We start from the raw sequence: 24,299 nt of genomic DNA, 5'->3' as shown, positions 1-24,299 counted from the left end.
GAACAGAACCGGAGAGAATGCAATCTGCATTGCTTGCGAAGACGACTTGGCAAACATTCGGTAGCCTTAGGTTTTCATGCGCGCTGATCTTCTGTGGGAAAAAAAGAAGCCTATCATGACCTATTTTGATATTGATTCTTTCATTAAGTACATTCTGAATTCTGGAAAGTCTCTCAACAATTCTCTCAGTTTTTTTCATTTAAATGCACGAAGCCTGCAAAACAAAATAGATGAAATGGTTGTGTTGCTGTCAACTTTGAGGTTAAAGTGGGATGTATTAGTATTTTCTGAAACCTGGTTTAGCAATGATAATGATGCTCCTAACATTGATAATTATAAATGCGTATCTTTGGCGCGACAACAGAAAAGAAGAGGGGGCTTATCAATTTATTTGAGGAATGAAATCGGCTATCACTGTTTACCTGAATGCTGTGAAATGAATGAAGATGTAGAAGCTTTGTCTTTGTGCTGCGGAAAAATTGTTGTTATAGGTATATACAGACCGCCTTCAGGTTCGGTATCTGCGTTTTGTAACTTTGTTGAAAAAACTTTGGAATATGTGTCTCTTAATAATTATGAAGTGGTTTTTCTTGGTGATATAAATGTTGATATTCTGGGTCAAACGTCCGTTACGAGAAATTTCCTAGATTTGTACAACAGCTATGGATTTGTGAACTTAATTTCCTCACCAACAAGAGTTACTGACAGCTCTGAAACGCTTATTGATGTGTGCTTTACGAATATTTGCACTAGTGATGTCCCGGCTGGCGTTTTGACATTAAGCATTAGTGACCACATGCCTATATTCTGTATAGTTCCGAGTCAACCAAAACAACACAGGAGTAAACCGGAATCTTCCACATTTAGAAGAATTGATGAAAACAGCTTATCAGAGTTTCGACGTCTTTGTGCTAGCACAGATTGGAGTAATATTTTAAGACAGGAGGATGCATGCCAATCGTACACAAATTTTATATCTACTATTCAAGAACACTACAATACTGCATTTCCGCAAGCAACGCGCAGAACTCATAGAAAATCAAGAAAGCCGTGGATTTCAAAACAACTGTATGACCGCATCCAGGAAAAGAACAGACTTTTTTCGCGTTTTGTGAGAACAAAAGACACTGACATTCTCCGTCAATTCAAAACGTTCCGCAATAAGTTAGGCGCTGACATTAAAAAAGCAAGAAGTGATTATTACGCGAGAAAGTTCTCCATGTCTGATGGCTCGAAGGGAACATGGAATACACTTAACGATCTTCTAGGTAAAAATAGAACCAACGCACCCGTCTCACTCCACATTCATGGCGCGAACTATGATGGCGCTGACCTAGCGAATGAATTTAATGGGCATTTCTTATCTGTTTTTCCGCCAAAATCAACTGATGGTCCACATCAAGATGCCTCAATCTATATAACCAGTAAACAAAGTAATTCCATGTTTTTGTTACCATGCACAGACTCAGAAATAATTACCATTATTCACTCCTTACGCAGTAATAGTGCTCCAGGTGTCGATGGCATAGCTCCAGTCCCGATCAAGAAAGTAGCAGATGTCATTGCGATACCATTAGCACATATAATTAACCTAATGTTCACGACAGGCACATTTCCACATCAGTTGAAAATAGCTCGTGTCACTGCCATTCACAAAGGGGGTGACATTAATGATTTAAATAATTATCGGCCGATCTCCGTTCTTTCAGTTTTTTCTAAGATTGCAGAACTTGCAATCAACACACGTCTTTCTCAATATCTCGAGAAAAACCATGTCATCTCCAAGCAACAGTACGGATTTCAAAAAAAAACAAAACAACTGAGGCCGCCTTACTGGAAATCAAAGAAAAGCTAATTGAAAACATAGAAAATAAACTGCTAACAGTTGGCATATTCCTTGATATGAGGAAAGCGTTTGACTCCGTTAACCATAAGATATTGCTTGAAAAAATGCAGTGTTATGGAATACGCGGCGTTCCTTTAACCTTATTTGCTAGCTACCTTGACAACCGATCTCAAACAACTATCATTAACGGTATTTCATCTGGGATCGGTCAGATTGTGTCTGGTGTGCCACAGGGCTCCGTTCTAGGACCAACGTTGTTCTTACTATATATTAATGATATCGTCAACCTTCGTCCAGCAGACAACATTATAATCTATGCAGACGATACTAACGTATTTTTTTCAGGGCAAGATAGTAATATTTTGCAAGCAGCCTCCAATAGTTGGTTATCCCAATTGTCTGTTTGGTTAAAATCAAATAGGTTAGAACTTAATGTCAGGAAAACAAAGTACATACTGTTTAGAGCCAAAAATAAGGAAGTTCCGAACAACTTCCAAATTCACTTCGAACAAGCTCCTATAACTCGTGTCAGCTCTACAATGTTCCTTGGAGTCATTTTTGAAGAACATTTACTCTGGACAGATCATGTAAACTACGTTTGCACTAAAATGGCTCGCTCTGTTGGTATCCTAAATAAATTTCGCACAATACTGCCTCGGAAATTCAAACTACAAATTTATTTCTCTCTAGTCTTTTCGCATGTACAATATTGTTTGTTGATCTGGGGAACGACTACCTCAACCAATCTTGTGAAAGTACTTACTTTACAAAAAAGAGCTGTACGAGCGATTGATAATTTACATTACAGTGAGAGCACGGGTCTTTCCTTCCTCAACCATAGACTGCTAACCATCACGGCCGCTTACCACAAGAAGCTTGCTGTTTATATCAGAAACCTTATGAAAAGAAACTGGCAGACTTTCGAGAGCACATATCTAATTGCCCAAACAGCATACAGTCTTAGGCACCCTCAATACCATGCATCAAAATCCCGTACAAACTATAATTCCTCATACATTAAACACCTATCCATATTTAACAGAATTGTCACTACAAAATATGTCCGAGGTCAGATTTAGGAAAACTGTTCATGAATATTTTTGTTATAGCTAGTTGTGGTGTGTTTTTACCTAATCAGTTATTGTCTTTGCTATGTTTTGATCTTAGTTTTGTTGTGCTTAGCTCTATGCATGCCTGATCTCTGTTTCGTTGTCAGTATATCCGCTGCTTTTCTAGTTTCTGTTACTTACGAAAACTTTGTACCATTGCCAAGTGCCACTTTGTTTTTGTTTTTGCTTTTTTTTACATGGGGAGGGCAGGCCTCAGTCAGGCGCTACTAGGCGCCTTTAGCTTGCTCTCCCTTGTTTGCAGTCTCTGTACTGGCCAAACAAAACCAATAAATGAAATGAAATGAAATGAAATGAAATGTAGAGCAGTCTCGCAAGGGAAGAAGAGCAGTTCACAATTACTAGTGAGGCGCTGGAACTGGTAAGGAAATGCGTCTACTTAGGGCAGGTAGTGGCTGCTGATCCGGATCATGACAGGGAAATAACTAGAAGAATAAGAATGGGCTGGAGCACATCTGGCAGGTTCTCTCAGGTCATGAATGGTAGCTTACCAATATCCCTGAAGAGGAAAGTATGCAACAGCTGTATCTTACCAGTACCCACTTACGGGGCAAAAGCGTGGAGGCTAACGAAAAGGGTTCAGCTTAAGGACAATGGAGCGAGCTATGGAAAGAAAAATGATCGGTGTAACGTTAACAGACTGGAAGCGGGCAGAGTGGGTGAGAGATTAAGCGGGTGTTAATGATGTCCTAGGCGAAATCAAGAGAAAGAAATGGGCTTGGGCAGGGCATGTAATGCGAAGGCATGACAACCGGTGGTCCTTAAGGGTAACGGAGTGGATTCCAAGAGAAGGCAAGCATAGCAGGGGGTGGCAGAAAGTTAGATGGGCGAATGAGATCAAGAAGTTTGCAGGGATATGGTGGCCGCAACTGGCAAAGGACCGGGTTAATTAGAGAAACATGGAAGAGGCCTTTGTCTTGCTGTGGGTGTAGTCAGGTTGATGGTACTGATGAAGATCACTGAGCCCGATGTGCTGCTGTGCACGGAACCTGTCACTTCAGATGACATTCTTGCGCAGGCAATGAAAATGGCAGTATTTGTTAGTTGCATTTCATAGCTAGTTTTGCATTGCACGGGGGGCTTAATCTGGCGTTGCTAGCCATTATAAGGCTAAATTTTCCTTAAAACATTATATCTTTGGTGGCACTTACATTTAATCAGATTAAATAATCAATTACAAATTATATCACTCTCTTTCTAAATCTTAGAATAAGCAATGCAATAAATTTACTATTATGCGGAAAATGAGAGTACGCTGTTCAAGAAGCAGTAAAGAATAATCTGCTTTTTACTTTATTGCAGGAAAAACAAACTGCTGATTGGAGGTTTAATTTGTCACAATGTACTGAGCTAGTCCGAGTAACGTGTACTTGGAGTTATGGACACAACTTGAAATGTAGAAGACAGTGTGTCCTGCTTTGTCTTAATTCACATTGAATCAGTCAACAACAATATTTATTCTAAATAATGTGCATATGTATGAACTACATCTTGAGGTGAGGGTACAAATATGCTTCCCTTCCTTTTTTCTTTATTAGTAAGAAAAAAGCATGCAGATTCATGCTGATATGCATCCTTTAAATTAAGGAACTATGAGTGGTACTTTACTTTTGGCTTTGGCAGTGCGCTGCTAGTTGCAGGCACGAGAATTAGCTGCATTGATGTGCGAAGAAGATGGACGGTTCTTAAATGTTCTGTTCTCAGACTTGTACAACTGTACACACATATACTTCACGGCACGGGCGGGCACATTATAATATTTTATTTTCTTCTCCCGCCAGATGGTACTGGTCCGCAAAACCGCAAAATCAAACGAGCCGGCAACTGCGCGTAACGTGCGCGTCGACGTGAGCTGTACGTTCCTCTATGTATGTAGCCAGCGTACGCTACGCTTCAAACTAGTCCAGACATGTAATTTAGTTGTCGCATATGCGAAATGACCTCGTTGGCACGAATTACGCGGTCTGGATACGCTGTACGAAAGGATCGCGTCGATGAAGAAAAGCATATCGCATACAGGGCAAATGCATAGCTTTAATGCGAATTCGTATGATTGCTGAGCGCTTGTCAGTCGGCCGCGAACCGAAACTTGGCGTCAGATATAATCTTGCCAATATTTGTTAAAGAAATGCAATCGCGGGATTGGTTTTGACCGCTGTTTGTTACGCGTTCATATGCAATGCACATTTCACAAATGTTGTTACGTAGGAAGGAACGCATATAGCTGCGCGGCGAGCCTTAACAGCACATTGTCGGCTTGCATATTCATCGACCCACTGCAAGGAAGCATGGCGATATGCGTTAGATCTGCGCGCTACGATAACATCCAGTGCTATTCGCACTCTTGCAAAACACATCCAGCAGCCGTCGAATGAATTGCGTAGACGTGAAGGCAATGTATGCGTGACTGAGCTCGGCGATGCATAGAGCTAATCGGCGATGTATGCATTGATCAGTGTGGTATCTACTTTGACAAACTGATTCGAGCTTGACTGCCCATTTTAACGAACACACCGCACATGCATGGAGACTGGATCGCGTTGATATGTTGAAAATCGAGCCGCGATTCTTTTCTATTAGTGCACAGAAAATTACCTATGACACGGAAGGAGACCATCCGAAGCAAAGCATGCTGACTGAATAACCGTACGGGTTGTCTTCATGGCATACAGTGTTTAGAATATTTTGCTGCGCATACAAATTTACCTGTTTGCACGTTGCTATTGGCTACATGGCGTGTTCACCCAAGTTTCCTGCTTGCGATTCAAGCCACTTATTGGTGTTGGCTTACTGGCGTCTTTGACCAACAGCTGTACCAGTCAGGATTTTCTTTCCAATTCAAGCCACTCTGTTGGTGTTGGCATAATTTCGCGTTTCGCCAACACGGCCCAATAAGGAATCTGTTGGTGTTGGCTTACTGGCTTGTTTGACAAACAGAGTACCAATAGCAATTCCTGTTTGCCATTCAAGGGCCAACAAGGAGAGACTGTTGGATTTTTTGATAGGGCTGTAATGCTATCGATGGATGTTGTGCAGTATATAACCACAAAAAGAAATTTTCAACTCCGAACAATCCCTGGATGACTTCTAGCCTTCTATGTTGACAATACGGGCGAACACATCGCAGATGAGATGCGCAATTAACCTAATATGCGATGATTGTATATATTCCCGCTAGGTGGCGCCGCCCTGGTTAGCTGGCTGCCTACCGTGCTCCGCTTTCACCTGCCCCTGGCATAGTCCAGGGCTTCGCCCGCCCCTGGATTTTCTCTCCATCGATTCAGGAAGGCTTCCGAAGCACGTGGATACCATCGTCATCACGGCCCGCTGCCGAGATGGCCCTCCAAGCGCCTCCAAAAGTCTGATGCGGCGTGGCGCCTCGCTAACCCTAACGCGCCGCGCCTGCACCTCTGCAATGCAGCGTCTGACGAAGCCCCTGCAGCCCAGGCCCACTGATGCCGCCACCGCGGGGCCTACTCCAACCGCCCACGTCACCGCGCAAAATCCTGTTGCAACCAACACTGTGAGCGACGCTGGGAGCTCCGGATCGACGGCCGCGGCGCAGCCGGCAGCGTTCGTCGTCGCCGCAGCGTTCACTGCTAGCCAACTCCACGCTCTAAGGGACGCCAACACCTTTGGGCCCATAGACGCGTCGCAGCCGCCTGATTTCGTCGACGCTGCCGGTGCCGCCGCGCCTACACCTGCCACATTACCCGCTGACACCAAGACCTGCAGCCCGGCACCAGCGTCGCAGATTGCGCCTCAGGCTGACGATTCGTCGGCAGACATGGACTTCATGGCGTCCCCGGTAGACGACACTCCATCCCCGGAAATCGGCTGGAGCACCATCGGTGCCAGCCGTAAGCCTGCTTCCGCCACCCGACCCCGCTCCGAGCTCATCACTGTTGGAATACAACTCCTTCCTGGTACCCTCAATCCCAAGCTGCCTCTCTACGACGTGATCGCCGCAGTCGCCTCAGCTGCACAACTTTCCTCCAAGACCAGTGCAGACATCACCCTTCAGGCCAAGCCAGCCCAAAGCCTTGTGTTCTTAAAAACTCATTCTCCTCTCACCGCCCACCTCCTAGTTTCCATCACGCACCTTCACCTTCACGGTAAGCCTGTCAGCATCAACACTTATTCCCCCATCCTCCCATCTCATGCCTCGGCGTCATCCATAACGTCGATGTCCACTTCACTCCTGATGAGCTCATGCATGATCTAGAGTCTTTCAAAACAGATATTCTCGCTGCTCGCATGATGGGATCCACTCAATCAGTGCTCATTACGTTCGCTGGTACCGTCATCCCCCACTTTGTTTATTTCAAACGCGTTGCCTTCCGGTGCCGTCCTCATAAACCTAAGCCTCCCACCTGCACCCGTTGTCTCACTCTAGGCCACCGCGCCCACCAATGCCCCCAGCACAGCGTTCCGGCCAAGTGCCGTCGCTGTGCTGCTCCTCTACCCGCTGACCCTTCCGCTCATGTGTGTGCCCAGCCCTGGTGCGTTCATTGCAAGGTGAACACCCACCCCTCCCTCGACCCCACTTGCCCCTTTCTCCTTGATAAACAACGCGAGTGTGCTAAAACTGCATACCTCCGACGCCTAGCTTTGCGCCGGGCCACTCAACCCACCACCCCCTCCTCCTCCTCTAATCATGAATCTCCATCAGCTCCGATCACGTCACCACCAGGCTCTTACGCCGCCATAGTTAAAGGATCCTCGGTGCCAGCATCCCTCTCTTCCACTAAACCACCCTCTCCATCCTTGATTGACGAGACGCTCCTTCGACCTCCGGCTGGCAATGCTGGAACGCCAGCAGCGAGAGCAGCAGAGCATTTCCCACGATCTACAACAGCAGATACATGCCACGTTCACCACTCCCTCCTCCAGCGCCCAGGTCGCCCCTTTGGCTGACCTTGTCGAAACCACCACACAGGCACATCACACTCGCTTGGTCCAGCTGGAAACTTCGGTTCTCCAGATTCTTACCACCCTCCAAGCACAATCAAAGCAATTCGAATCCTTCACATCTATGCTCCAATCCGTTCATGAGTCACTGCCCCCGGCAAAAAAGAAGGAACGCGTACCATCGCGTTCCTCTCCACTATCATAATGGCGTTTGGCGAGGACCTCGAGATTGTGCAGTGGAACTGCCGAAATCTTTGCCACAATAAGACCCCCCTCCACCAGTATCTACTCACCCGCCCCCCTCTGCCTCATTTTCTCCTTCTCCAGGAGACCCGGACGGCCCGCAATGTCCCAGGCTACCGCGCCTACCATACCACTACGGCCACACCACTTGCGTCTATTTATGTACGCAGTGACGTGTTCGTAGAGCAAATTGACATCCCCTCCACCCTCCTTAAATATTTAGTTGATGTGGTTTATTACCACCCATCTTCCCGAATCTCACTCGTCCTTTTGTCTTTTTACAACCCCCCTGTCACTTCCTCTTTATTCTCTGCTCTGGGCAAATTTCTTCACTCTCTTCCTTCTACCTCCCATCTCCTCTTTGGTGGTGACTTTAATGCCCCTCACACACTCTGGGGCTACCCACAAACCCTCAAACCCGGCCGCCTCCTCCATTGTCTGTCCCAGGAACGCCACCTCACCCTTCTTAATACTCCTGGCTCTCCTACTCGAGCGGGCACTGCCTCACAACGCCCCACGACACCCGACCTCACTTTCTCTCGGGGTTCACTTTCCTTTCACTGGCAGGTGACAGCCGAAACTCTTCTAAGTGACCACTTTCTCATCCATATCACCGCCTCTCTTTCCCACATCCCTCGCTGTCATCCGGTTATTCACACTGACTGGCATGCTTTTCGCACTAATCTCGCCTCCAACTCCTTTCAATCCTACGACGACTGGACGTCGCGCATCTCTGCAGCGCTCACGTCCAGCAGCCGTCGCGTTCGCTCTCGTTACCCAATCCAAGACCCAGATCCTCACGTTCTCCGTTTATGGCGTCGCCGTAAACGTCTTCAACGCTCATTTCGCTCCCAACCACACAATGCCCAACTTTCCTCCCGGATCACTGCTCTGCGGGCCGAGATCGTCGCCCACTGCGCCTCCCTCGAGCACTCTCGTTGAAGTGCTCTTTGTGATGGCCTTGATTCTTCTTTGCACTCGCGATCCGCATGGTCTCTCTTTAAATCCCTCCTTGGCACTAAGCCTGCCCTTGCTCCCACTCTAGCTAAAGCCCTCACTCAGGGGACTCCCTCCGAAGTTTTTGATCAACTCGCCTCTCTACCTCCCGCCCCCTCTGGCACCCTCCTACCCGGTGTACTCAGGTGGACCTAACCCCGATCTGGACCAATGCTTCACTCTCCGGGAGCTCGAATCTGCTCTGGCTGCTAATGCTACACGCTCGGCTCCCGGTGAGGATGCCATTACATACACCACACTTCGCAACCTTCCTGACTGCGCCAAAGAATTCCTCCTTCAAACCTACAATGAGGCCTGGCAGAGCGGCTGCTTGCCGAGCTCCTGGACATCCTCCCTTATTTCTATGATTCCAAAGCCGGGCAAACCTCCCTCTCTCTCTAACCTCCGCCCAATCTCCCTGACGTCGTGCGTTGGTAAGACCCTTGAGCGAATGGCTCTGACTCGCCTCTGATTTTCTTGAGGCACGGGAGTTCTTCCCCCATTCTCTCATTGGCTTCCGACGCCGCGTCTGTGCACAGGACATGTTTCTGATTCTCCAGCAAACGTTTCTGTCTCCTACACCCACTCAAATTTACGCACTTGTGACCGTCGATGTTCCCAAGGCCTTTGACGGTGTTTGCCACGATCACATCCTTTCTCAACTCGCCTCTTTGGATTGTGGCTCCCGCATGTACTCCTATATCCGCTCATTCCTCTCTAAACGTGTGGCTCGCTTTCGAGTAGATACCCACTTGTCTAACCCACACCACCTCACCCGTGGCACTCCTCAAGGTGCTGTTCTCTATCCTACCCTTTTCAATCTCGCTATGGCCCCTCTCGCCTCCCAGCTAGCTGAAATTCCCGACCTGCATCATATATTTTACGCCGATGACATCACACTCTGGTGTTCATCTGGCTCTCCCGGTCACGTACAGGACACCCTGCAACGTGGCCTAGATCTCATCGACTCCTTTCTCACCACCGCTGGCCTCTCTCCTGCTCCTGAGAAATCCGAGCTTCTCCTTCTCAACCATTCCTCCTACCAGCGCTCACACAACCACTTCGTCTCTCTCCACCTTTCTGGCTCTCCCATTCCTGTCGTCACACAGTGCAAAGTTCTTGGCTTCCCTTTGCATGCGGCTAAGAATGTGCAAGCCCTCCACCGCGCTGTCACCACCTGCCACTCTGTAACTCACCTCCTGCGGCGCGTGGTCACTCGACGCTCAGGTCTCCACGAGGCTCACGCGTGCCGAGTTGCCCACGCGCTGGCCCTCAACAAGGTCTTGTACTTTGCACCCTACGCTTCCTTCACTCAGACTCAACTTAACGCTCTCGAGACTGCCCTTGTGGGCCTCTACAAGGCAGCTCTCAACCTCCCTATAACTACCTCTACCACTAAGCTCTTTGCCACAGGCCTCTTCCATCCTCTTCGTTCTCTTCTCAGTCTCCATCGTGACTCGCAGCTTGCCCGGCTTTCCCTTACCCGTCAGGGTCAGTGGTTATTGACTCAAGCGGGTATCTCGCCCATTCCAATCTCCCCGTTTACCTCTCCTATTCCCACCCCCGCTCCCAATCTTCGTGTCCTTCCCCTCCCGACCAACATGTCCCCCGTCCTGCACGCCGGACGTCGTCATGCGGCCGCACAGCACCATTCCCCTCTCTTTGATACCCAGGGTGTAGCTTAAACGGATGCCTCTTTCGTGGCTCCTCGAGGTTCCTGCGGCTACGCCCTGTACCATCCACACCTCCCTGCTCCTGAAACCCACACCGGCGGGCCGTATCTACACCCTCCAGACGCATTGTCCCTCGAGGTTCTCGCCATTGCGCATGCCCTCCAGTCATTTGCCCTCCTTCCCTCTCTCCAAGAGCACACAGTCTATTCAGACTCACAAGCCGCTATACACAACATACAGAAACGCACCCTGACCCCTTCTCTCCAACAGGAGGTCGAACGAGCGGTCTCCACACTGCAGCCTTCCATCGTTTTCCTCCGCTGGGTCCCTGGGCATTCAGGGATTGACGGCAATGAGCTGGCCCATCAGCTCGCCCGCGACACACTTTTCCGGGCACCGTTGATCCCCTGGCCCAAGCCCTCGGAGGACGGTGGGAGACTCACCCTTCGCCGCACCATAAAAGAGGTCTACCTTGAGCTCCGCCTCGACAAACGCCTTTACCCTCCCCCTCATCCATCACTCACGGTGCCGGAGTCTCGCCTTCTTTTTATTTATTTATTTTCACAATACTGCAGACCCTTATTTGGGTCCAGGCAGGGAGGGCAGAAAAACACATTCACAGAACAATGTAGCACATATACAATCTAAAATAGCTCACAAAGTGCTTTGTCAAAATCAACAGCCGATATCACTTGTAGAGGCAGGGCGTTCCATTCGTCAATAGTTTTCGGGAAAAAATAAAATTTAAAAGCGTTAGTATGCGCGAAGTATGGTGCTAAAGTGTGATTATGATGACGTCGAGTTCTACGCGTTTCAGAAAACTGCACATAGGAGGCAGGAGAGATGCCTAGTTTTCCGTGGATTAGTTGGTGAAGGAAAGATAGACGGGCTATCTTGCGTCTGACATGAAGAGGTTTAATATTATTTGCTGCCATTAACGAGGATGGGGAATCAGTTCTGTTGTACTTATTAAATATAAAACGTACTGCGCGCCTCTGTATTTTTTCTAATTCTCTTATGTCTTTTTTTGCATGTGGGTCCCAAACGATGGCGGCATATTCGAGTTTTGGTTTTATAAGAGTATTGTAGGCTAATAGTTTGCATTTGCTAGGTGCGTCCTTAAGTTTATGGCGAAGAAAACCAAGTTTACGCGAAGCTGAGGATTTAATGTGGTCGATATGGTCATTCCATTTTAGTTGCGAGTTTAGAACAATGCCAAGGTACTTATACCGTGGCACTTCTTTAACTGAAACGCCATTAATGCGATAGCTGAAGGAAAACGGATTTTTCTTCCTTGTTATCCGCAACAGCACTGTCTTTTTAGTATTGATTTCCATGCCCCATTTTTCACTCCAGGAAACGACACTAAGAAGAGCATTATCTAAATGTTCCTGGTCAGAAACGGAAGATACGGGAGTATATATCATGCAATCATCGGCAAACAGAGCAATCTTGACAGCTGAATTAACACTTGAAACTAAGTCGTTTACATATATTAAAAAAAGCAGGGGACCGAGCACACTTCCCTGAGGGACCCCAGAGGTTACAGGGAGTGGGGAAGAACAACTACCGCCAATCTCCACAAACTGCGTTCTGTTTTGTAGATAAGCTGCAATCCAAGCAATGAGCGGAGGTGGTACACCAATGAGTTTAAGTTTTAAAAGAAGCTTGTTATGCGGCACCTTGTCAAAGGCTTTGGCGAAATCTAGAAACAAAACATCAATTTGGCCTGACTTGTCTAAAGCTGAACTAAAATTATGAATGGCTATTATCAGTTGTGTAGTGGTAGAGAATCCCTTCCTAAAGCCGTGCTGAGCTGGGTTTAGGGCATTATTACTGTTTAATATTGCAAGTATATGATTGGCAATGATATGTTCGATAAGTTTACAACAGGATGACGTTAGAGAGATCGGGCGGTAGTTGTTTACAGATAGTCGATCATCATTCTTATAGACAGGAATAACCTTCCCTGTGAGCCAGTCAGGCGGCAAGGAGCAAGACGATAAGGAGACACGAAATATTTTGGACAAAAAACGAGACAATGATTCAGCATAGCGCCGCAAAAATGCATTAGGAATGCCGTCTGGGCCGGGAGAACACTTCGTATCTAATCGGAGTAGCATTTCAATGACACCTTCATCAGATACAATGTCTAAAGGTTGAAAGGAATCACAAACAAAACCGTCAATATTTGCACCTTGATCAGTTGAGAAAACAGACTGGAAATAATTATTAAAAGCTGCGGCAATGCCCTTTTGGCACGTAACAACACATCCATTCATGACTATTTTTTCGATCGGCTTATGAGATTCTCTGATATGATTCCAAAACTTAGCAGGATTACTTTTTATGAATTGCGGGAGACATTCTGTGAAGTACCGTTTCCTGTCCAATCTAATATTTGAAGAAAGTTCAGCCGCAAGTTCTGCTAAAAGATCTGTGTTTGGCCGTTTCGAACGCTTTAGGCGCTTGACTTTACGTTTGAGATGAATAATGTGGCGATTAATCCACGGATTCTTTTTCTTGACACGTTTCTTTTTGTCTGGAATAAAATTCAGCTTACAAAATTCACAGTGCTCCTTGAAGGTATCCCACAGAACCGAGACATCTTCACCCACAAATCTGTCGAAAGCAATGTCTAAATAATCAAGCACTGATTCATCATTTGCACGTGAAAAGTCTTTTATGACTTTAAACAAATTTTTGCATGGTTTATTACAAGAAGAAAATATCAGAGAAACAAGTACTAGCCTGTGATCTGATATTCCCTCCAATAGAGATGACATGTGCACAGAAAACGAGCGGCTGACAAATACTAAGTCTAAAACAGAACTGCTCATCCCTCGCACTCTTGTTGGCTCAGTTACAACTTGTACAAGGTCATGAGCAATCATTAGGTCTGAAATTAAGTCTGCATTTTCAGAAGTTTCAAAAGATCCAGTAGACCAATTCATATTTGGAATATTAAAGTCGCCACAAATAATGATTTTACTGTTCCTAAATGAATGCATATGATCCTGCAGTTTGTGCATATAGTCAGAACCAGAATCTGGAGGCCTATACAACGCGCTCAGAATGAAAGTGTGACCAACGTAATTAACCTTTAGGAATAAACTTTCATGGTTATCTATTTGCTGCAAAACCTCACCTTTAATATCATGTTTTATTAGGATAGCGACGCCACCACCGCGGGAACCCCTATCACGCCTGAAGACATGGTAAGAGGGAGGAAAAACGCAGTCGTCACTAACGCCAGAGTGAAGCCAAGTTTCAGTGATCACAACTATGTGGGGACTATGAGTGATCAGTAAGACTTCGAGCGATTCTGCTTTATTGACTATGCTCTGAGCATTTAGGTTAAGAATAGTTAGGTGTCTATAGTTCGAAGGAGTGGATGCGGGTAGTCAGTCGAAATTCCGTGTGGGGACCGAGGCGATTTTAGTACGGCCATTCGATGAGTCGTTCCAGACAAACGTTTCTTTGTCAACAATGAGTCTATCGTGTACCAATCTCACCTTATGGCCGTCATCATTCTCTTTTCGAGCCGACTCCCAAAGCAACTTGCGTTTTCGTAAAGTTTCCTGAGAGTAGTCGTTCTGAATGTAAATGCCAGAGCCTTTTAGTTTCCCTATGTTTTTAAACACGGAGTTCTTTTCATCAAGATCTTGGAAGTGAACTATTATTGGTCTCTTTTTATTGGCTGATTTACCAAGTCTGTAGAAACGGTCTACTGATGAAGCAGAGACATCAAGCTGTTTTTGAAATACGTCATTAAGAACGGTTTGCTTTAAATCTTTCACCGTTTCTTCCTCTTTTTCCGAAACTCCATAAATGACTATGTTTGCGCGCCTGCTACGATCTTCCAAACCAACCAATTTTCGATTTTGCATATGAAGAGATTGACGAACAAAATTTAAGTGCTGCTCTATAGGGGTGAATGTTTCATGAATGTCACGAAAGACAGCGACCGTTTTTTCTACTTGAATTACTCGGTCAGACAGGGAAATGATAGCCGCATTTACCTTTTCGTACAGAATTTTCAGATCAGACACGTCTTGCTGTACGCACTTCTGGCTTTCCAAAATCTTATCAAGTATTACTTGTACATCAGGACCCGGGTTACTTTCAACATCTCCACACAAGAGAAGTTCACAAACGCGTAGACACTCGTATGCGATACAAACAACACGCCGTGGGCTCGGCAGGACCAGCAAAAAAGGGTCATCACTTCTGTAAGCATAACCGACACTGACCTGCATAAGCAAGAACGGAGGCATGCTTAGTGCGGTGTTACGGCGCGGTCCGCCGTGCCCACTGAAGATGAAGCTGTGTAGGTCTTCTTTTATAGCTGAAGCTGTTGTCGACGTCACAGCTCGAACGATACCAAGGTAGATATACCATGGTAGCGAAGGCTCCATAGACGCCCATTGGTCCAAACAATGGCGGCTCATGGGAGCACCCCAGCGCCACTATTTTGGGGGGCAACCTACGTATGAGTGACGTTGAATGACGTCACGCATACGTATCTTTTGGCGCGAATTATAAAGTGGCCTTTTTATAGAACCCGCATTTTCGAGCCGGTATCACTTCAAGGTTGCCTTTCAGTGCGCACCAACCTTTGCCAGTCAAATGTGCTCGGGTTCCTGCTAGTTATGGCCTTGTTAATGTGCAATTGGGAACCCAATGAAAGTGACTGGCAAAGAAGGTAGCATAGAAAGGCTGCAACACTTTCAGACGCTGGCTAAGCATGCATGATTCGTAGTGGAAACCTTGGTGAAAATACTGGTGCTAGTACTGTTGAGTATATCAAGGTATGATGCACAAAGCACAGGCTCAAGTGCACAGTTTGCAATACAGTGTACAGCAATAGTTTTCATATTCATGGTTTATTACAGCAACCAAAGAAATACAGTGATAAAGCACACCAACAAAAAATGCGCGTCACAGGCAGCTCAAGCAGTAGTTTTTTTAAGCTGGCTATTTATCTCAATGGTCACAGTGCGGATAGGAAAAAGCCCTTAAGTTCCACGAACGTTGCCAGGTAGGAAATTGAAAAGTATAGAAAACAATGCTACGACAGCTTTCATTGAGGCAAACATGACATGACATAAGTAGGCGCATCAACACATTGACCATGCAGCACTCAGGGATTACTCTTCACATTTCATTTCTTCAACTGAAAGAATATAGCAGCTATGTATACACCTGCATGACAATATTAAAAACAAGTTTTAGCATCAACAAATCTGCTCGACGCTAGAGCATTACACCATACATAGCGCCTGCGCACAACCTCGAGACCTCCTTGTCGCTAACCGAAGAAATTTGAAGCAATTGTAATCAAAATAAAATATACATGAAGTGCAGTTTAAAGAGAAGTGCAAGGACATTCAATACAGCCACTCCTTCCTCGAGTAGGCACAGCATCGAGACGCAGCCATCCTGGCCGCAGATACAGAAACAGGTCGAAGCGCTTGGAAGAAACCCTCAGGTCTCGCAGCTGGCACGGCGTCTTCTCCAGGCTGAGGTTGCGGCAGAACTGCACCCACGTTTTGCACCTGGACATGATGCAGCGTCCACGTTATACAACTGCACCCAAATGAATACCATATACTCCAAACGTCAATACGCCAAGATTCCTTTCACTTAAATGCAGTACGTTATAACTATGCCAGAAAATGCTCGCGCCAAGCCTCCGCGCCTCAGAGCGCGGTTACGCTCGCCTGATACTACGCGGCTAGCTGCTTTTCTATGCTCAAAGAGTGACGAGAGCGATGCAGCGAAATGAGTTTAAAACTACATTGGCGGTCATGTATACGTAGAACGGCAATAACTACTGCTGGCCGAATTCAGTTAAGGCACAGTCAATGCGGCGCACATACACATGGTTGAGTTTCGATACTGTCAGTTGCGAGGGGATCCTCAAATTGGCTTCACGGTGCTGCAAAACCCATTAATGTCATGCTCAGAGCAGAGCTGTTAGGCAGCGCAGTTGGTTTTAAATTGACCATGCGGCAAGTAGAGGGCACGTGGTTGCTCATGAGAGCCCGGTATCAATTTCACGTTGGTGAGAGTTGGCTGCACGAAACTAGCTATAAATAAGACAAATGATTTGTATCTTTTGCACATCATATGGCTGCAAGTGCGTGCCCTGCAATTTACTAAAATATCCCGATAACATGAAGCCAAGTGCGTATGAAACAGTTACAGCTACAATAGGCGCGGAAAGCCCGACAAAAGCATATCTAGAGCAGACGACAACGGCAAGAGCTCACCTGCGAAAGTCCAGAGGGAAGCGGTGTAGTCTTGGTAAGACACCCACGGTACAGCTGCAACGCAAAAAGAATGGCACAAGTGAATCGTGACCGGAGCGAAAAAATCGCGACACGCGGCGCTATTGTTGCCGAGTACACCGATAGCGAGAGTGCGAGGAACATTCCATTTCCTAAAGCGGGGGTGACCGGCAGAAAGCAACCCACCTAAACATTCGCCCATCAGAAATGCAACATCTTAAGCGAACGCCTGTAGATGCATGTGTTATCAGCCAAACTATGTGCTAAGGCGGCTAAGCACGTAATCTCGTTTTATTTATTTTTTTTTTGCGCTGGCGTGGCGAGCAAAGTTATCTTTATCACCGTTTTTCTTTAAAAAATGTGCTGGGGAAGCACTGTCAAAAGTGGGGACGCACTGTGAAAAATAATGTGTGGCAGTGCCTGCTTTCGGATGGGCTGCTTTCTGTCGGCCACCCACACTCTGAAAAGTGGAATGTGCCAGGCACTCTCGCTGTCTGCGCATACGGCTACAATAGCGCCGCGTCTCGCAATTTTTGCGCTCCAGTCATGAGTGACTTGTGCCAATCTTTTTCCGTTGCAGCTGTACAACCCACGCTGTCACAATGTGCCACGGAGCAAGGCTTCTTCACATGCCGCAACCTCATCTTGAAATGCAGAGCTAAGCGCTTGAAACGATGAGCGCGAAGCCTCGGGAAAAGGTTTCGCACTGGCCGTACACCGAAGGAAACGCTGCAGCGGTGCAGCGGGGTGCAGATCTTGCCAAACGGCGACAGAGAAGCGGCGAGAAAGGACGACAAAAACTTCTTAAAGGGTCCATTTTGAGACCGGCGAGCTTAATTTGCACGCTTTCCAAGGCGCGCCATAGCAGGCAGCTGGAGATAAGAAATCGCTTCGTAATCTGCGGCCGGGTACCGTAACAAGGCCTGCAAAGTCGCGCTGCAAATGCACCGCACACTCATCAACCGAGGGCGCAACAAGAGCGTTGCAAAAAATTACAAAATTCAGCGTAATATTTTGCAGAAATAATTTACCTATTTTATAAACGTGGCAATAAAATATTCATTTCTTTTTGTTGTTTTGTAGCATTTTTATCTGTGCTTTTGAATTTCATTATATAAGTGTTTCGGCCGCCCAAAGTGGCTGTGCTGCAGTCGCGCTAAACCGTTTTTGGGCCCAGCCTTCGCCACCATTCTACATCCACCTTGCGATACTGCCAGCAGGGGGCTGATCGGGAGCTGATGCGTCATATTCAGATGCCAAGGCCATAGGTGATAGCGGTGAAAGACAGTCGATGCACGTGTGATTGCTGATACCGACGAATCCGAGCAGAAAAGCCTGCATAAGCAAGAACGGAGGCATGCTTAGTGCGGTGTTCCGGCGCGGTCCGCCGTGCCCACTGAAGATGAAGCTGTGTAGGTCTTCTTTTATAGCTGAAGCTGTTGTCGACGTCACAGCTCGAACGATACTGCCAGCAGGGGGCTGATCGGGAGCTGATGCGTCATAATCAGATGCCAAGGCCATAGGTGATAGCGGTGAAAGACAGTCGATGCACGTGTGATTGCTGATACCGACGAATCCGAGCAGAAAAGCCTGCATAAGCAAGAACGGAGGCATGCTTAGTGCGGTGTTCCGGCGCGGTCCGCCGTGCCCACTCATTCTGTTCTTCGGCACATTCAGATGAATGCAGTTATCACCCCGTCCCGCCTCTTCCTCTATCGCTATCGATCAGACCCTTCCTGTCCCAACTGCCCCTGTATCTATGCGGACCTGGCCCATTGCCTTTTCTATTGCCCGGCTGCTCAGCAGTCGGGTTCCTTCCCCCCACCCTCTCTATCCATCACCACCTGGCTCGACTGGCTTGGCGCTGAAGGGGAAGAAGAACAGCGGCTTCTGGTCACCCAGGCGGTCGAAATGCTCGGCCTATAAATTTTGGTCGAATAAAAGTCTTTTACTACTACTACTACTATATTACCGAGACCTGGACTGGCGTCTTTCAGATTGCTGATTATTTTGCCAATTTCTTCAGGAGAAACAGGAAAAAGGAAAATGCTATGGGGAGATCGTTGTAATGTTTGATTAGCGGCAGTACTTAAAACTCCTGAGGCTAGAGTAAATGAATCGCTAAAGGCATCGGCAATGTCTGAGGGATTTTTATATGTTTCTTTACCGGAAGTAATTGTTAATATTCGAGCTTTCGAGTTGTTTCTGTTTAGAAAGGAATTAAGAACTTTCCATTGCTTATGAACGTTATTACCTGCGCGAATTATTTCTCTTTCGTAGTACTTTTTCTTCGCTGTTCTAAGGAGCAAGCCTAATACATTAGAATGTTTCTTATAACGCGCTAAAAGCCTGAAGTTAAATGGTTGCTTTTTGCATTTTCTCTAGAGGTTATCTTTCTTTCTCAAGCTGCTCATACGTTGCTGAAGTGCCCCAGCTCCTACGCTTTTCGAAACTCGGACGCCTACGGCACTAACGGTCGCCAAGCTCGGTTCACGATAACCGCGGTTAGTCGCGTAACTGCGGTTTGGTCCGCAGTGTAACATACGCTAACCACGGTTAGGCTAACCGCAGTTAACTCTGCCCGTATCATGATGCGGCGGTTTTAGACCACCGCCAGCACACGCGCGCATCCTGCCTTTCGCCTCCACCGAACGCGGCCAAAGCGGCCGGAATGAAGAAAAATAGGAGCCAAAGTCAGTTTACCTGTGAACAGAAGCGGCTTGCTGATCGACGTGAGCTTTCAGGAAGTTCAGGAGGGGTTCAAGGCAATACAAAATGCTCAAAGGCAATCTGGCAGGCTACCGAACTCACTACGGTAGGGATGAACTAACCCTACTTTTGCTTAGTTTGGCTCAACGTTTGTTTAGCTTGCGGACGCATCTGTGTATCGTCCGGTTGCCGGACAGAATACAATTTACTTCTCTGCGCATAAATAAAAAGGTTAAATCGGAGTCCTACGTTTGCTGCGGCAAATTAAAAAGTTTTTGTCGAGATGATTAAAAAAAATTCAGGGGCACTTTGACTGTCTAAAGTGCGTAGAGGCGAAAGCGTTTTCCGCACCACTTTCAGTGCTTCTGTGGCACTGGTGGCGTCACATGTAAGTGAGTACTAATTACTAAGTGATGACAAATCACTAATTAATGGTTAATTACTGATTAATGCCTGAATACTAAGTAACTGCTAATTAAGCTTAAGCTTAAGCTTCGCCTTTAGGAGTGGAACGCGACAGCGTGTTGTAGCGCTGCCAGGGAGTCCACGGAACGCCACCACCCGTTCGGCGCGATGCCTTGCCGTTTCAACGCAACGGTTTTTGAGGAAAGGGAATGGCGCAGTAAATCTCTGTCATCACGGTGGACACCTGAACCGCACCGTAGAGGAACGGAGGAAGTGGGAGTGAAAGAAGAAAGACGAAGATGGCCCGTAATGAAGAAAATGAAAATTGTATTTGAGGAAAGAAAATTACGCAGTAACTGTCTCACATATCTCGGTGGACACCCGTCAAAATTCAGGGGGGGTGCACTTTTTTGACCTAAAGTGTGGTCACTGATGTGTGGTTAAGATGTTAAGCTTCACCTCTAAGAGTGGAACGCGAGAGCGTCTTGCAATACTGCCAGGGAGTCCATAGAACGCCATCGCCCATTCGGTTCTACGCCTCGCTCGTCGGTAAATTGGTTTTTGAGGAAAGGAAATGTATTTCTCTCTCATATCTCGGTGGACACCTAAACCTCGTCGGAAGGGAAGGGAGGAGGATGGCAGTGAGCGAAGACACCGTATTCACTAGACGTGCCTTTGTTCATTCCAAACCCTCGAGCTGGCATGGCGGAGTGGATAGCATGCTCGTCTCGCACTCCGAAGACCGGGGTTCGATTCCCGAGCTCGACCAATTTCTTACTAGGTTTTATTTATTTATATGGCCTGACTAGAGAAGTTAATTAGGCTAATTGGGTAATTAAGCGATTAACTAAGCTCACCTGACTAGAGAAGTTAATTAGGCTAATTGGGTAATTAAGCGATTAACTAAGCTCAGTTCCACTTACTTGGAGCATCACTATATGGTCCCTTCAATTGGTTGCATGGTTACTAGCCAAAGTACAATTGGCCCCGTTTGAAATTGGCGCACTGTGACGTCACGACCGTTTCGACCAACTGAAAAGCGTGACATTCTCTGTCGACAACTGCTGCTTACAACGATGAGACATTAAAGGCTTTCGCCTTAAAAATTAAGGCGGATTTTAAAAAATGACGCCAGCGAGTACTTTTTTTTCTTATATATCTAGTCTACTTTGTGCGCTGAGACTAAAAATGTGGAGTCAAAACGCTTGGTCCAGTCTTATATCTACTTTCTAATCAATATGCTCTAAGAGCAAGAAAAAAAATTTGCAACGACAATTTCACTGACACACGTCGGCCCTGATCTCAGCATCAATGCAGCTGCGGCGGGAAGTTGAAAAATTATTCGCCCCAGCTAGCCTAGCGACAATTATGGAAAAATAATAGGGCTGCAATATGCATTTGATAAACGTTCTCAACAAAAAGAACTGTAAGGTAAAAAAAAGTTTAAAAAGCGTCGTTCCTTGGAAAGACCTCGGAGCCGCAGGGACAGCCGTTGGGCAGCGCAGCTAAGTATATTTCTCTATGAGCGCAGCACGTGACCGCTTCACGTGACGTTTACAAACGCAGGGCTTGGGCCTTGGGTTTGCGAGTTCGTGATAGTGCAGCATGTGCAGCGATAGTTCGCAGCGTTGTCACCGAAAGCCAGTTCATCGGCTGCTGAAGGTAACAGCATGCATTCTGATTTTTTGAATTTCGCAGTGTTTAATGTTTAAGTGCACAGGCTGTGCTTTATTTCAGATGTATGCCATTGTACAGTTCAATGATTCACAAGAAGTTGAGCTTGTTCCGTGTTCATGGATCTGTATGCAAATGGCCGACTGTGCTCACGGAGAGACTAACGCGAATGGTCCGGAAGTGCGATTCATCGGGGCCAAAATTTATTGAGTACGGAGTGACAATAAAGCGAAAGTTCGGAAAGTGCGCGGCTGTTTGGTAAGAGTTCAGAACGTTTCCAGCATTTTTTTTTCTAGGCTCATATGAAGAGGGTGGAGAGATGCTGGAAGCGGCTCGGTTCACATCGGACCTTTCCGGCGGTGACGAAGCTCTTAAGAGAAAAAGGGTGCGGCCGTCAAGGTGGAGCACTAGCGACTCGGACACGGACGATTATCCTGAAGCACCGGTTTCGCTGTCAAGGAAGCCGAATTTGCGTAGTATATTTATTTAGTTGTCATGCTTTGTTAACAAGTGGCTGTCACACATGTGCTTGGGAACCTCTCGCACGTGGCCGCGGCTGTTGCTCTCTAGCATTACAATTTCACAGCATTAGATTCACAGCATTTCATAGCATTACAATTTCTTCCTTCGAGTTCAGTACAGTATGTGATCAAAACTATGTTATAAAGCACGAACTTTAATGTGACCACTTTAATTCCTTTTCACTAGCTTGGTGCTGCCGATTACATTTGCAAAATTCTATTCATTCTCCACAGCTCGGAATCTGACTTCTCGGACAGTGCAAAGACTGAGTGGGTCACCGGAAACTCCGTCCCAAGTTGCACCTGTAGAAGGTAATGTAATTAGGTGCATTTATTGCCTGTGTTCTTATTTTGTGCAAGATTAACACTAACATTATAAAATACTGTAATGCAGCAGCCAGTCGAATTGGTGAAAGAAAACGAGGCTCTGATAGTAAGTAAGTCTTGCAGCCACACCAGAATTATTGTTCATTCACTGTTTTAAATAGCAGTCCTTATGCTAGATGTTCAGAACGCTCATGGTTTTGCAAAAAGGTATGAATGTTTCAAATTTTTTTTAATGGGATAGCTTGTATTCATTTTTGCTACATTTTGTTACTACAGCTGGCGCACACTTTTTTTTGCAGTGCCACTTTGTTAAATATAAATGCTTGCTTATAGCATGTTTCTCTCGTATCGTGTTTACATTATTGCTGTTCCTTAGTAATGTTTGCCTAACTGCTTTTGCATCCCACTGCATTAAGTTTCCATTTTTTTTTGATAAGGCACAAGCAACGTTCCGAGGCCACAGCAAACCTCCTCAAAGGGTGAATGTAAGCACTGCCGGAATTTTAATAAAATGCCATCAGTCTTAATATGCATGTGGATTTTTGCTACATTTTTTTACACCTTGTGAATATATTTTTTTGCAGCACCACTTTGTTAAATATAAATGCTTGGTTACAATGTGTTCTCTTTTATTGTCTTTACATTACTGCTGTTCCTCAGCAATGTTGGCCCAACTGCCTTTCTATCTCACATGATGCATCTTTATATAAGGCACAAGTGATGTTGCGAGGCCGTGGCACGCCACTTCAGGTGGAGAAGGTAAGCACTGACGGGTCTTTATATCGAAGCTGATATCAAGCCTTCATACTGCAACATTTAATTGCTACAGTTGCTTCTTTGTTTCAGCACATCGAGTCGCCGAGGCATCGCAACCGAGGAGTGATCGTAAGCTATTTTTTTTCTTGCAAGTTATCTGGTTTGAGCACGAAACTGGTGTCATACGTTCACTTTCAGATGTCCAGCCATGCTGCAGCTGAGCTGTGCTGGTGAGTGCGTCTATGCTAGACACAAATTTACGAAGGGTGTGACAATATTTTGCTTACAGATTTTCAGCGCCGCGTGATTACCTCTTTAAATATACTAAACCACACTCAGTCTGAAATACTGGATGCCATTCGAACATAGTTGGAGAAATCAGAGCCCACCCCTGAGCCAATGCTGCATGATGGACAGAAAAAGCTGTGCAATCTTTCGATGCCAGCCTCAAAGACACCATGAGTGAAGCTTTGGTAAGTGCTATTCTATTTTGAGTACCTTTCTGTTTCAACCTGTTAACGTTGCTCTTGGCACATCTTCAGTAACGACCTTCAAATTATTTTTTCTAGGTGATCGAGCTGACTTCGTTTGGTGCACGGACGCTACAAAACACTGTGCGCTGCATGCTTTCTCGCCTGATGTCCGATGAGACTGCATCGAATTTTAGTATGCATGGCAGGAAAGGGAAGGAGGTGTTTCGGGATCTCAAACTGCGGAGGATCATTTTTGGCAAGTACATGTTCTTGAAGGCTGCTGTTCCTCTGAATTTGGCAGTACTGAAACAATGCAAAATGACTATGCCAACAAGTTTTATCTAC

At 46.3% G+C, this 24,299-nt stretch overlaps 1 protein-coding gene and 1 long non-coding RNA gene across 2 annotated transcripts; one reads left to right on the top strand and one right to left on the bottom strand.

Moving 5' to 3' along the window:
• The first annotated feature begins 6,178 nt into the window (after positions 1-6,178).
• On the top strand, positions 6,179-23,833 carry LOC149367511 (uncharacterized). The gene is made up of 6 exons (XM_089555891.1): positions 6,179-7,088; positions 22,633-22,710; positions 23,163-23,210; positions 23,386-23,484; positions 23,572-23,711; positions 23,771-23,833. Exons 1-4 carry the CDS (start codon positions 6,338-6,340, stop codon positions 23,418-23,420), a joined length of 912 nt encoding a protein of 303 aa, XP_089412017.1. The 5' UTR covers positions 6,179-6,337; the 3' UTR covers positions 23,421-23,484; positions 23,572-23,711; positions 23,771-23,833.
• LOC149367512 (uncharacterized) lies at positions 15,666-17,124 on the bottom strand. Its single transcript, XR_016287253.1, has 2 exons — positions 17,072-17,124; positions 15,666-16,354 (listed from the first exon to the last, which is right to left on the bottom strand). It is a non-coding gene; the product is annotated as an uncharacterized LOC149367512 (long non-coding RNA).
• Positions 23,834-24,299: the final 466 nt, after the last annotated feature.

This window comes from Amblyomma mixtum, chromosome 1 (genome assembly GCF_055824585.1).
Source record: "Amblyomma mixtum isolate Tamu chromosome 1, ASM5582458v1, whole genome shotgun sequence".
NCBI lineage: Eukaryota > Metazoa > Arthropoda > Arachnida > Ixodida > Ixodidae > Amblyomma > Amblyomma mixtum.
Note: the sequence above shows the minus strand (reverse complement) of the source record. Positions and strands in the feature narration are given on the sequence as shown.